The sequence below is a fragment of the Diceros bicornis genome, chromosome 38, assembly GCF_020826845.1.
Source record: "Diceros bicornis minor isolate mBicDic1 chromosome 38, mDicBic1.mat.cur, whole genome shotgun sequence".
In the NCBI taxonomy this organism is placed as follows: Eukaryota; Metazoa; Chordata; class Mammalia; order Perissodactyla; family Rhinocerotidae; genus Diceros; species Diceros bicornis.
The window spans coordinates 20,034,018-20,049,838 of record NC_080777.1 but is presented as its reverse complement, the minus strand read 5'-3'; the positions used below and the strand labels follow the sequence as shown (position 1 = coordinate 20,049,838).

The following is a 15,821-nucleotide window of genomic DNA, read 5'->3' as shown; positions in this document are numbered from 1 at the left end:
AGGAAGGAATACTGTGCTCATGTTACATAAGAGGAAACTGAGTCAAGTTATCCAGTTCGAGATCATTCAGTTACCGAATAGAAGCCAGCATTAGAATCCTAATCTATTTGGCACTAGTAGTTGGTACAGTTACATCTAAACTATAATAATTAATTTTACATTTTTCTTTCTTCTAGCACCTCATAATCCAGTGAAAGAATCCGTTCTAATGGCCTGATTATCTCTTCTGCTCACTGATGTATAGCTTTTCAATTAATGTTGAACACCTCCAGAAATGGGAAAATTCATTACTATACAAAGAGACACATGGTGAAGATGACACTTCACATATTTAAGTAGCTTTCTTTTTGTTTTGTTGTTTTTCTTTTTTTTGTGAGGAAGACCAGCCATGAGCTAACATCCATTGCCAATCCTCCTCCACTTCCTCCCCCAAAGCCCCAGTAGATAGTTGCACGTCACAGCTGCACATCCTTCTAGCTGCTGCACGTGGGACGTGGCCCCGGCACAGCTGGAGAGGCGGCGCGTTGGTGAGTGCCCGGGACCCGAACCCGGGCGGCCAGCAGCAGAGCGCGTGCACCCCACCACCAAGCCACCGGGCCGGCCCTTTAAGTAGCTTTCTTGCATCTCCAGAAGGCAAAACTAATGTTTGATAAATCAGTTGATATGATATTTTGAATTTAATATATTGTCGAATTGAAGAAAAGATTAGATATTATTTTTAAAAATAGGCAGTTAAGGTTTCTTCTATATACAGGAAACTATAGAAAACGTGAATGCAGCGAGGCTGAACTTGGATATTTAGATGATTTTTCTAAATGGAATCATCTGAGAATGGCCAAATCATCCAGAATTTCATTTTAGTCATAATATTAAAGTCATGAACTTACTAACTACCTAAGAAAATTTTATTATGAATAAGTATATTTTAAACATGGGCCAAACATAGAATGAGACTTGTAATCACTAATGCCATTATATTTTTTTCTTAAGTGAAAATTTTCCAACATCTCAGAGCAGAGAGATTTGGACAGTGAGTTCCCATATACCCATATGTAACCATATATATTATATAAAATTATGTGAATACTACCAATATTCCTACTTATAATTAGGCTACAGAATGAAGTTTGCTGATTCTTTGTCCCCAGACAAAGGACGAATTTTATTTGTCCTCAGAATATATTCCAAAAATAGATTTACATTCATAACACTGTGTTCTTAGGTCACTTCATTATTTTTGCAAATAATATACAATTAATAATGGCCTCTGTTTTCAATTTTTAGAGATTGCTTTTCTTTGTATTTGACTTAATTTTATTTTTATAAATAAGTAAAACTTTTTAAAAAATATTTCCAGGGGCCAGCCCAGTGGCATAGTGGTTAAACTCCCGCTCTCCACTTTGGCAGCCGGAGGTTCGCAGGTTCGGATCCCAGGCACAGACTGACGCACTGCTTGTCAAGCCATGCTGTGGCAGCATCCATATAAAGTAGAGGAAGATGGGCACGGATTTTAGCCCAGAGCCAGTCTTCTTCAGCAAAAGGGGGAGAATTGGCAACAGATGTTAGCTCAGCGCTAGTCTTCCTCACACATACACACACACAAAATCCAGTGTTTAAACACTATCACAAGGTATATTTGGAGAAGTCTTTGAAAGATATTTCCTCCATCTTGCTCCCTCCCTTTTCTTTTAGCTGAATATTAATATAAATTTTTGGTTAATCCTTCTAGTGTTTTGTTTTATTTGTTTGTTTTCAAATAAAAATAAATACATATTTTTGTCTTCCCCGTTCTTATAAAAAAAAGTACCACTTGTGAAACACACTTTTGTCCCTTTTGCTTTGTATTGGTGAGTAGAAAGCACCCCCACTTCTTTCTTACAACTACACAGTAGTCAACTGTATGGATGTGACATAGTTTATTCCTACTGATTAGGCATTTGTTTTGTTACAAATATTACAAATAAAGCCACACTTAGAAATCTTTTGCATATTTTATCCAGTGTTGTTTTGGGATAAGTTCTTAAAAGTAGGATTGCTGAGTCAATTATTGCTAACTATTGCCAAATGTCTTTCTATAGTTATATCATTTTGCATTATCACCAGCGATATATCAGAAGGCTTGTTTTCTTCCAGTTTGTCAACAGCTTTGCCAAAGTCATCAAACTTCTGGATTTTGGCAAAGTCCTTAATTTCAAAGTGATATATCGGTATATTTTTTAATTTGCATTTCTCATACATTTTAATCTGTATCTCCTATATTTTCTGCTTTATGAAAACTGTTGCCATTAAAGCAACTTTACAAATTTTAGTCTTTAGCACTATATAGTTTTTTTTCTTTTTCTCGCTTAGTAATTTTTGGCCTGAATAATTCTACAATACCTGATATCAAGATTGTAACTTGGCTTTCTTTTTATTTACATTTACCAAGATATCTTTGTCATTTTGTTTTTAACCTTACTTAGTAAGACATGCCTCTTGCTGTCTTAGTCCATTTGGGCTGCTAACAAAATACCACAGACTGGGTAGCTTATAAACAGCAGGAATTTATTGCTTCATTCTGGAGGCTGGAAGTCCGAGATCAGAGTGCCAGCACAGTCGGATGAGGACCCTCTGCTGAGTTGCAGACTTCTTGTATTTCACATTGTGGAAGGGGCAAGGAGTCTCTCTGGAGCCTCTTCTATAAAGGCACTAATTCCATTGATGAGAGTTCTGCTCTCATGACCAGGTGCCTCCCAAAGGCCTTACCTCCTAATGTTATCATTTTTGGAAGGTTAGGAATTCAACACATGAATTCAGACCTTGGTACTTGCATATGTCGTAGAGCTGCATTATGAGTCTTAGACTATCATAGCACTGTATGGGATATTTGTTTGTTTGGGTACTCTCTCACAACCTGGCACGTAGGTGAATTTTTCTCAGATTCATTGGTTTTCTGAGATACATTCACTCCAATTTCCATACTACTTGATCCTCTCTTTCTGGGGGTAAATAATTGTTGGGGATTTTTTTTTTTTGCTGAGGAATATTCACCCTAAGCTAACATCCACTGCCAGTCCTCTCTTTTTTTGCTTGAGGAGGGTCAGCCCTGAGCTAACATCTGTGTCAATCCTATTCTATTTTTTTTTGTATGTGGGACACCTCCATAGTGTGGCTGGTGAGTGGAATAGGTCCACGCTTGGGATTGAACCCGCGGACCTGGGCTGCCAAGCCGGGGCGCACGGAAATTTAACACTGGGCCACGGTCACCGCAGCAGGCCTAGGGATTTTTTGTTTGTTTCTATAGTAGTTTACATATATATTCCCTTGTCAATTTCAGATGTTTCCACCCAAAAGCTGTTTATCATGCACACGATCTAATGCTTTTGATAATGTGACCTACTCATTCATATTTCTGAGGGACATTTTCTTTTTCTTCAGCTGTTCTAGTTAGTCTGCTTGATTTCCAGTATGCATGTTCGGGCCCAAATACAAACTGAGAATATGACCTTTCAGAAATAACATTGTTGACATCACATTTCTGATATCAATTGACCTGATCTCTTGCAGAGAAGTATGAGCTGTTACTTAGGATTGGATAGTCAGCTGGGCTCCGTCATTGTAAAACTGGTATTATTTTAATTTGGGGAAGAAATGCAAACTATTCATCTACTTGAAAATCTTATTTGGTATTTTATAAAACTGGCTTGTCAATTTGTAAGTGGGCATAATGCCACTCGAACAGATGGGTTCCTGAGAGGAGAACAAGCACCAAGTCTGACAATTATGTGCTAGATGAATATCCAAGAATACGGATGTCTGAGGACGGCAAGTTCTTAATGTTAAACTTAAATGACATTGATTTTTTGGTCATCGTTTGAACATTGAAAACTGCAACTTAATTATAACATACTTTAAATTTCACCTTTGAGAATCCATGGTCAGTATCTAAAACTAAGTGATTTCCATAGAGCTTATTAACACACAATATTTTAACATAGTACTATCTGTAGGAAACCTCTGAATTTAATACATGTATATTCACATAACTATACACACATATATATGTTTTATCTGCATTTTAAAGGTAAAATTAACCTGCTAATGTTCAGTAATATGCTTGGTCATGTTTCCATTTGCCAGGCTGATCTGTGGTAAACATTTCTGAGCAAGTACAATTTTATATTACGCACCCCACGTAAGTACATTTACATATTTTCTTATCTCAATTTGCTTTTGGGCCACCTGAGTGTTATGTAAGCTAAAATATATGAGAAAGTCAATAAAATCTAGAGAAATTGTTCCACAACAGCTAGCTATTCAACGCTTACTAAATACGTATTTACAGCTCTCAATATCCTGGGTACGTTTCTGGGCACGTGGGAAACGTTTACAACAGAAAAGTAAAACTCCTTGCCCTTTTGTTGTTTAGCACTCTTTCGTTTCATTGTGTCTGTAATCGAGGCTTCCTCACCTGCAGATAATTGAAAAATTGATTTTAAGTGGAAAATGGAATAACGTGAAATATTATTAACGCAGGAGAGGAGTCGCTCACAATTTTTGTGGACAAGCGAAAGCTGAGCAAACGAGCGGAAGGAAGTGATTCCAGCACCAATAGCTCTTCCGTCAGCCTGGAGACGCTCCATCAGCTGGCCGCTTCCTATTTCATCGACAGGGACAGCACCCTTCGGAGGCTTCACCACATTCAAATCGCATCCACTGCCATCAAGGTATGAACGAGCCGACTCCAATATTCTGCCATACCATGTTTCCTGTCTCTAAAATCTATTTCCATATATTTGCATGTCTCACTGATTTAAACCATCATGTTCTAAAAAATATTCTAATGTTTCCTTTTGTTTTGAGTTTTGTAGTATATTTAAGGTAAAATTGTATGTATTTTGATGTAATTTTTTAACTTGATAATTAGGTCGAGAATTTTCATGTCCAAGTGCTAATTGAAATACACTTGAATCGTGTAGGTTTATCCTGGGATACACAGACTCCCTCACAAAGTGTACGTGGGTAAAACTTTTAACAAAGTTTTAATAACATTGACTTTTTTGGTAAATCTTTATATTTTATTGTATGCATTTAAAAACATTATCCTGAGAAGAGGCTTCATAGGCTCAAAGTAGTCAATGACGCAAAAATCGTTAAGAAGTTCTGGTTTAAGGAATGTTTCCCCCCAATGTTTTTAAGATACAGTTAAGAAGTCCAAGTATTTGGTTATAAGTTTCTAGAAGTCAAAGTACACTATAACCTAGAATTAGTGGATAAACTCCATGTGTTCACTAAAATCCTTTGCCTCTGACTGTGCTGAGGTTGACTTTACCAAAACTGAGAGAAAGAGGGAATAAGGCACGTTTAATTTTCAAAGGAAAGAAAAAAAACAAGAGAGAGACGGTGAGATATAGAGAGAGAGGCTGTGGTTTCCAAAACAATAGATTTTGTGACATATTTTTGTGGCAGTTTGGGTCAACATGTATTGTTTTTGGCCAACGGCCATTGCAAAACCAACAGACCAAAGAGTTGACACAGTGTGATAGTGTGATCTGGACTAAGTTAAACAGAGCAAAATAAAATACAGACAACATTTCTCTGTGTTTCAACTGTAACATTTTATAGTTATTGTAAAAAGCAGTCAAAAAATATACTATTTTATTGCTTTATAAGATTAAAATTACCATGTGTATTTTTTTGGTCTCTTAATTGACAAGTTAGTACTTCAATATTTTGGGAATGCTAGGAAAAATTACCCTAATATATGTCTTTTGTGCAAGATGTACAAGAGAGAGTAAAAGTGATATAGAAATATCTTTAGCTTTAGGTTTACACAGACAATACTACCCATCTTCAATATTGCTAACAGATGGCATTGGGAAAAAGATTCTGTAGATGTAAATCACACAATTATAGTTAGTCTACCTCTGACTGTAGGCCTTGAGTTATATTGAGCAATCAAGTGTATAAATAGTATTTATGCTGTATAGATAAAAATGTAGCCAGCATGAGTACAGATGTTTTAGTTAATTTAAAAATATTGTAAGGTGGGATAATGTTAGAGATATTTAGCTTGAGGTTGCTGAGGAGAAATAGACTTTTTCAGAAATCAATTTCAATGATATAAACAGCAACTTAAAGTGTATTTTCTAATAGAAAACATCATTGCTGTAAGTGTGTTTATCATATGGCTATTGATTTTTTTGCTCAGTGCTAAGTAGAATTATACTTTCGTACTCATAGTAAGTAAGAAATATTCATTCACAGTTCATGTGAAAACTTAATGGATATTTGTACCCACTCTCTTCTCCCACAAGAGAAGTATGTATCACAAAAGGCGCATGTTTTAATGCTGCAGACTTTTGTATACAGGCATTGTTCTTAGACCCTGGTGGTACAACTGAGAATGATACACAGCTTCGTGAAGCTTATCATCTAGCTGTGCGGTAGAAATGAGCCCCAAAGAAGTGGCCTTTGTAAGTGAGCAGTCTAAGAACAGCTCTGGGGAAGAGGAAAGAGTAACCTGGAATGTGGGAGAGTGAACAACCTCACCTTGAGAGGTTCCAGGAAATGCTCATGATCCATGAACCATGGAAAGGCGTTCCTGAACACATAATGGGAGTGTTTTAAAGTGTAGAGTGTAGAGTGCACAGAGTGGCTGGGGATGGAAAGGAAAAGTGGGGCTTTAGATTAGGGAGAGACAACAGAGAGCAGTATGGGAATGATACAGTGATGGATTGTAAAAATTGTGCTGTAACTGAGGAAAGGAAATGAGGTATGCACCACTGGCAACAACGTGGCTAAGAATATAGTCACAGAAGTACGTAGGGTGTGCAAGAGTGAGGGAGTGAGGAATGGAGAGGAGGGGAGGGCAATCAGACCTTCAGGATTTCATTTAGGACTGAATGGAGCTCTCTTCTGAGGCGGTTGTAATTTTAAGTGGCTGGTGATTCTGTAGTCCAGGGTCGGCTGCAGCCCGGATTAGTGTGAAAGCTCCAGGGAAATGTTCTGTGCTGAGTGTGTGGTGTCCACGTGCACTTGAGCAGGTCTGCAGGCTCCTTGCATTACATGCACGCTTTTACGTGCCTGTGCATTTTCTGGGGGAGTATCCTTTATTTTCGTTATCAAATGTATATCCTTTTATTTCATTATCAAACGTGTCCCTACACAGATGAAAGGTGTCTCTCTTCGATTATAAGATAATAATTGCTTAGACGTAAGTTAACAGGGTAAGATGGACTGAGGGGGTGGGGGTGGAGGTGTGTAGGCAGAATCAAGGGCATTCAACTTGTGAAATCGTTTATGCTTGAATAAATAATTCAATGCAAAGTGCTTTTATAGTATATTTGAGATCAAGAGCTTAACTCCTTTACTAAATCCTTAAATGTTCAATGCGTTGCTTTTATATTTTAAAGAACCACACTGAGGGTGGCAAGAGCCACAATTTCTTTGATTAGGTAATATACCTTGCGTTTTAAGTGCCATGCAGCAGGCATTTAATTTCTTGAACATATTTTGTATGAAGTTGTCCATTGATATACAAAATTTAGGAGGCAGAGTCTTGTTAAAAAATAAAGTCCAATAATATCATTATCAGATAACAGCAAAAATATAATTAAATCTGTAAAATCATGCGTGCTTTTTATTATGCTAATTCTTGCAGAAACACAAAAGAGTTGGACAAGTAGTGTTAATTGTGAGCCAGTTTCTAGAAAATGGAAGAGAACAATTTGTTGTTTTTATCTCTTATAATTATGAATGTAAATGTAGACTGCAGTTCATTAACACATCTGTAAATAAAAAAAAAGAACTGCTCAAATGCCCATGTAGCTTAATGAACTGCTATGCTATTCCAATTAATGGTATTTAGATCAAATATTATTTCTCAATAATATTTTTAGTGCAATAACATGTCAAGTATAATGTCTAGAATTGGCCATTATTTTCAGAAGATTCAATTCAATTGACTCTAGTTATCTAAAAGATCACACTAATATATTCTTTAGGTTTATTTTGAAATAGTCTAATAAACTTTAATATTGTGTGATTGACAATGATGAGAAAATCAAAATATATTACACATTGTAGGGAGAATTTAATCTATCACCTGATGTTGCATATGCATTTTTGAAAATTTCCTTAACACCTTGTTTTAAAATCAAATTACAGGCAGTGAGTAAAATTAAATTTTTTTATTGAATGCTGTTAAAAAATTGAAGAGCTAAGTTATTATTATTTTCCTAAAATGAATCCTGATGTATTTATTGTATTTCTGGCGTTTTTCTAATATAGAAAAAAATATCAGATAGATTTTTAAAATTATAACGTTTAGAATTTTTTTCCCAACAAATTTAGGAAAAAGTACAAAAAATACATTAAAATTAACTTAAAGGTCAATAGTCCAGCTAAAAAATCTATAATGTTATAGGGCTGCATTTAAGAGTATTGCAGGTGATGGGGAGAAGAGGCTTCACAACTTTAGATCTACATTTATGAAATTATAAAAACACGTTACATTAAAAATTTAAGGGCCAGCCCCGGTGGCCTAGTGGTTAAGTTCGGCGTGCTCCATGTTGGCAGCCTGGGTTTGGTTCCCGGGTGCAGACCCCACTTGTCTGTCAGTGGCCATGCTGTAGCAGAAGCTTACATAAAATAAAAAAAAAAGAGAGAGAGGAAAGATTGGCAACAGATATTAGCTCAGAGTGAATCTTCCTCAGCAAAAAAAGAAAAAAAAATTAAAAGCTATTTATAAAATTAGACCTGATAAAAATTTTCTAAGAAACATTTTTTATATGTAAATTACTTGCTGTTTGAGAATAAAATCCGTAAAGCCTCACAATTATTTTTTTTCTATATGTTAAAAAAACTTACTTTAAAAGAAGACCCAAGATAAGAAAATTTACGTGTAAACCATTCATAATAATTAGAGGTTTGATTTCATATATTATTTCCATTTTCAGGAAGGATTCTCTTTTAAACAGCCAACTGTCTTAGGGTTTTGAAAGAATATTTTTTTACTCATGCACAAATTTAAATGTCTAATTACTTAGTACAAGTTGTACATTTTAACTCAGTACATTTAATAAGTTGGACAATTTTAGTCAAACTGACCAAAAATTCACCTGAACTTTTTTTATGTATACATATTTACCTGCCCCCAATTTTTTTTAGCATAAAGGAATAATTTATCATTCCAGAGCAATTAATGTATGAACATTTAGCATCATTTAGCATCATGATTAAATTCATAAAAACAAAAGTTTTCAGAATAATTAAGAATCATATTTTTTAATATTCTGAACTTTCATAATCTTGTTAATAATTTTTTAGTTTGTGTTATAGATATTTATTTCCTTGTGCTGTGCCTTCTCTACTTTTAACAAACAGTCCTAATTTGCTGGAGGGCAAAAGCAAAATATTTTTATTTTTGTTTTGTTTTTAATCAAAATAGCTTATATATAGTGGCTACCAAATGGCAAATTAGTAAAATAAAGTTAAACTTTACTATTTAGATTAAATCTTAACTATACAAATCAGGAAAAAATTAAAAACATCAATTTGTGATATTTTTCAGCATCTGTTTCATTCTACTCTCCTTTTCCCAGCTCTGTTCCTGGTGTAAGGTGTTGTTTCCTGTGTCAGAACATATATTCTTTGAGCCCATCATATTTTTTTGTTTTCTGCTCCCTCAGATCTCAATTGTCATTCTATCTTCAATCAAAATGCGTCTTGCATTTATGTTTCTTGAGATAAATTGTATATAATTATATTTTCTGTGGCATAACTGAGTACTGAGTAAATTATTATCTTTTTGCTTTACAAAGAATATTTGAAGCGAAAAAGCCTGCAAAAAATAAAACCAAGCAAAGTAAATAATATTAAATAAAATTTAAAATCTCTAAATAGACAGACATCTGCTTCTAACCAAGATGGAGTAACGGACTGGATTCATCTTCCCACCTGACAAAAAAAAAGATAAAAAATATAAAAACAATGGTTTTCACTGAATAATAGGCAGTGAAGGACAATGATGGTTGAGAGATGGGAAATAACCAAGGTAAGCACTATGATTGCTCCAGGTTACTGTCTTGAAAGGGTTTCCAGGATGTGGTACAGGGAGAGAAAATCCAGACAGAGACCAGAAGATTCCCACATCACCTGATGTGGCATACGCATTTTCGAAAATTTGAGAAGAGAGCTCAGAGTTTAGTTGAGGAGAGAGCTCAGAGTTTAATGAGACTTAGGTGTTTCTAGTTTGTTGGATGGAATACCAAAGAGGAGAAAGCTATGTGGAGAGAGAACCCCAGAGAACTACAGAGAGTTGCCCATGAGTGTTTAACAGAATCCTGTTCAGTGCATATATATAAGGAAATTACCTAGCATCAGGGAAGAAACCATATGATAGAAGTAGAGAACAGTATCTGGCACTCACACAGGGCCCAGACAAGTGTTCCCATAAGCCAGAATGGAAACGCTAATAATTCATGGATAGAATACTTACAAAGGTCATGCCTCAGTTGTGTAGAATAATTAGCCCTAGATTGAGTTCTCTGGACCCACCTAACAAATTATAAAAGCAAGACCAAAAAGAATCAAACTGTTTCCAAGAACTGCATCTCAGACAAAGCTGAAGAATATTTACAAGAATACAAAAAAATACGTCCAACATCCCACAAAGTAAGAGACACAATGGTAAACAGTCAATATTACCAGGCACTGAGTGAGCTAGAAAAGTTAAACCATAAGGAGGAGAACATTCAGCCAATTAAAACTGACACAGAATGAACACAGACATTAGAATTAGCAGACTAAAATGGTTATTATAACTGTTTTCCATATTTTCTAAAATATAAGTAGAGACATGAAAGTATAAAAAAGGACCAAATCAAACTTACTGAGATGAAGACTATAATGTTTGACATAAAAAATATACTAGATAAGATTCAAGCCCTACAACATGGCACAGGAAAAGATCAGTGAAATTGAGACATAGATAAGAAGTTATCTAAAATGAAACACAGAGAAAAAGAAGAGTGCAAAAAACAATGAACAGTGAGCTATGGGACAACTTTATGCAGCCGTAAATATGTGTAATTAGAGTCCCCAAAGCAGGACACAGGTAGGGAGAGATGTATTAGATAACTATTTCCCTGTAACAATATGGTCATGAATTTAGAGGCTTAAAGTAAAACATTATCATGATTTGGGTTTTTTGAGGGGGATCAGCAGTCCAGGCATGGCCTAGCTAGTTTCTCCAACCAAGGTATTCCCAAGAGCTAGATTTTCACTTGACTCTTAACTTAAGAAGGATCCATTTCCAAGCTTACATGGTTGTTGGTAGCATTCAATTCCTTGCCAGTGCAACAGTACCAGTTTCTCGTTGGCTGTTGGTGGAAGGTGACCTTCAATTCTTTGCCAAGTGACCTGCTCCATATGGCAGCTCACAACACATTAATTTGTTTCTTCAAGTTCAGCAAGGAAAAGAGTCATTACAAGACATTACAATCTTATATAATGTAATTATGGACATGAAATCACATAACCACATACATTCAATCACTTTTGACATACTCTCTGGTTAGAAACAACTTATAGGTCCCACCTACACTCAGTGGGAGAGGATTACAAAAGAATGTGCATACCATGAGGAAGGGGTCATGGGGCCACCTTAGAATATGTCTGCCACAGACAAAATAAAAAATATTTGAAGAGGTAATGGCCAAACCATTTCTGAAATTGATGAGAATTTAAAACCCACAGATCCAAGAAACTCAACGAATGCCTGACATGAGAAATGTCAACAAAATTACACCAAGACATTTCATAACTGAACTGCTTAAAAACTATATTAAAGAGAATATCTTAATTTTCATTAGTTATCACAGAACTACCTGGATGGATAAACAGCATCTCTAATCAGTTATAAGACTAAGTAAGTCTGTAAGTGCTTAGACATAAGTTAATGAGGTATGGGGGTCAGGGAGGGAAAAAAAGAGACACATTAGGTGCAGAGGAACAGAGCTAAAGATGACAGCAGATTTCTTGGAAACAATGCTAGTGAGAAAATAATGGAGGTGAGATTTTTTAAGTATTAAGAAATTCCGTCAGCCTAAAGTTCATTTTCTAGCAAAAATGTCTCAAAAACAAAGGAAAACATATTATTTGCAAATGTATAAAACCTGCAAGAATCTCACCAGCAGACCTGAACTAAAGAAATAATATAAGAAGTCTTGCAGGCAAGAAGGAAAATGATGCCACTTAGAAATACAGATCTACACAAAGCAATGAAAAGTAGAAAAGGTACCAACACGGGTAATTATTTCTTTTACTATTATTATTTAAGTCTCTTTAAAGAGATTCAATTCTTTAAACAAAACCACAATCAATGTATTGTGAGGGTTATAGCATATGTAGAAAGAAACAGTATGCCAAAACAGCATAAATCTCAGAAGAAGAGAAATGGAAGGATATACTTGAAAAGCTCTTGTATCATCGATGAAATGGTACAATGTCATTTGAAGGTAGATGGATAAGATAAAGATGTATGCTATGAATCTTAAAGCAACCACTAAAATAACAAAATAAAGAGGTAGTTGATATGACAAAAAAGGCGATAGAATAGAAATATTTTAAAAATTAATCCAAAAGAAGTCAGGAAAATAAGAAAAAGGTAAGAAAGAACAGATAGGAAAATAGAAAACAAATATCAAGTAGATAGACTTAAATCTAACCATATCAATAATCACATTAACTATAAATAGTCTAAAAGGCACATTGTCACATTGCACTTAAAAAAGCAAGATCTAACTATATATTGCTTATAGTTAGATTTATAGCAAGATCTATAGATCTTGCCTCAAGAAAATCACTTGAACTTTAAAAAATAAGTTGAAAGTAAAAGAATAGGAGTAGATATGCTGTGCTACTGTACTTCTAGAGTGGCTATTTCAATATAAAAAATATGTTTCAGAAAAGAATATTACCAGGGACAGTCATTTCATAATGATAAAATAGTCAGTTAATCCACAGGAAATAATAATCCTAAACATTTATGTCCCCAGTAGCAGAACTTCAAAATAACATGAAACAAAAAATTATAGGAGGGAAAAAAGTAGTAGAGAAATCCATAATTCTGGTTGGAGATTTTTAACAGCCTTCTCTCATTCTTTGACAGAACGAGCAGACAGAAAATCAGCAAGGGTATAGTAGATTGAAGCCACACTATCATTCAAGCCTTGCAAAGTATGTATTAATCATGGATCGGTATCTGGAAAATCCTCACATATTTAAATACTAAATAACACACTTCTAAATAACCCATGACTCATCAAAAAGGGTATGATAAATTATTTTGAACTGAATGAAATAATGAAAATACAACATATCAAAATCTGTCACATATTGGTAAAGCAGTACTAGGGGAAAATTTGCAGCAAACAATGTTTTCATTAGGAAAAAAGTGATAAAACAATAACTAAAGATTGCTCCTTAAAAAACTAGAGCTAAAGATGAGCAATTAAACCCAAAGTAATCAGAAGAAATAAAAAAAATCAAAATGGACATCAAAAAAATAGAAAACAGAAAAACAATAGAGGAAAAAAATGAAACCAAAAGCTGATTTGTTTTTGTGGATTCTTTTCGTGTATCAGTAAAACTGATAAATATTTAGCCAGAATTATCAGGAAACAGAATAGCCAATAGAAAAATTACCAATATCAGGAATGAGAGAGGCAACATCACTATAAATTACACAGATATCTAAATGCTGATAAAGCTATATTATGAACAACTTTGTGACTATAAATTTGGAAACTAGTGAACACATTCCTTGAAAGACACAAATTTCCAAAGCTCACTCAAGAATAAATAACCTGAGGGGCTGGCCCATGGCTGAGTGGTTAAAATTCCGTGCACTCCGCTTCTGCGGCCCGGGTTTGCACGTTTGGATCCTGGGTGTGGACCTACTCCACTCATCAGCCATGCTGTGGAGGCATCCCACATACAAAATAGAGGAAGATTGCCCACATATGTTAGCTAAGGGTGAATCTTTAGCCAAATTAATGTTCAAAAAAATGTTTCCTGCAAAGAAAACTCCTGGCCAAGATGGCTCTACTATTGAATTCTAACAAACATTTCAAGGTACAAATAATAAGAATCTACACAAACTCTTTAGAACATTCAAGAGAGTTGAAAAATAACCACATCATTCCTTAAATCCAGCATTACTCTGATATCAAAACCAGACAAAAATGGAATAGAAATAAAACTACCAATATCTCTCGTTAATATAGATGCAAATATTCTTAACAAATTGTAAGCAATTTGAACCCAACTGTATATCAAAAGGATTACACATCATGACTACTTGGGATTTATCCCAGAAATTCAAGCTGAGTGACATTAAAACATCAACCAATGTAATTTATTATATCAACAAAGTAAATAGAGATATAGATGATAGATAGCTTGATAGATAGATAGATAGATAGATAGATAGATAGGTAGATAGATAGACAAAATCTTCTCAAGAGATGCAGAAAATTCTCTGTGAAAAAATCTGAATATGTGTCTAATAAAAAAAAAACTTTTAGCAAACCAGAAGGAGAAAGAAACTTCCTCAACTTGATAAAGAGTGTATTTGTAAAACCTATAGCTAATATACTCAGCGGTGAAATAGTAAATGCTTTATCCTTAATTTCAGGAACAAGACAAGGATTTCTGCTATCAGTACTTTTATTGTAGTAGAACGGTACGAAACATTCTAGTAGTAAACATTGTACTATACGTTCTAGCTGGTGCAATCAAGCAATCAAAGAAATCAAGCGTTCAGATTTGAAGGAAAGAAGTAGAACTCCCTTTATTCACAGAAGACATGAGTGTCTGTAGAAAATCCAATGGAATATTTTTGTTGAGGAAGAGTCACCCTGAGCTAATATCTATTGTCAATCTTCCTCCTTTTGCTTGAGGACGATTAGCCCTGAGCTACCATCTATGCCGATCTTCCTCTATTTTGTATGTGGGTTGCCACCACAGCATGGCTGCCAACGAGTGGCATAGGTCCACACCCGGGAACCGAACCCAGGCTGCCAAAATGGAGCATGCCAAACTTAACCACTAGGCCGTGGGGCCAGCTTCCAATGGAATCTTTTTAAAAGGTACAAAAAATAAAAAGGGAGTTTATCACTTGCAGGATATAAGATTAATTTATGAAACCAGATGTATTTCTATATACTAGCAATAGATAATCAGAAGTTGAAATTAAAGTTGATACCATTTATCACTAAGTATTTAATATTTAAAATATTGAATAGTGATAAATTTGACAAAAGCCCTGTGTACTGAAAACTACAAAAATTACTTAAATTAAAATTAGTGATTAATCATTTTAATATTTTCATTACTCTACTTTAAATACACACACACAAAATAAATGTGTGTACCCATCCATATATGTATATACCCATCCATCGGTCTGTCCTCTCTCTTCGTCTCTTTCTCTATCATGCTATTGTCTTCTGATCTCCATTTTTTTATGATGAGTGGTTCACCATCGTTATTGTAATTTTTCTCTTTAATGTAATGCTTCACTTTCCCTGCCTGATTTTAAGATTGTCTCTTTATTTTGGACTTTCAGAAGATTGACTGCAATATGCCTTGGTGTGGTTTTCTTTCTATGTATATTTGTGGAACTTTTCTGGGGCTCTGATGCCAGTCTCTTTGATATTGTCCTTAAAATCTTGTACTATCTGTTTCATATTGCCATTCTTTTTCTATATGCTTTTCAGTTTGATTAATTTCTAATGACTTGTCTTTAGTTCATTCATTTTTTTTCCTTATTTGTC

At 34.8% G+C, this 15,821-nt stretch overlaps 1 protein-coding gene across 1 annotated transcript in view; it reads left to right on the top strand.

Moving 5' to 3' along the window:
- The window catches only part of BRINP3 (BMP/retinoic acid inducible neural specific 3), a 387,516-nt gene that overhangs the window by 205,365 nt on the left and 166,330 nt on the right, over positions 1–15,821 (top strand). Inside the window, exon 4 of the mRNA XM_058533704.1 lies at positions 4,516–4,706. Coding sequence (XP_058389687.1) covers positions 4,516–4,706 — 191 coding nt within the window. The remainder of the gene's footprint in view (positions 1–4,515; positions 4,707–15,821) is intronic.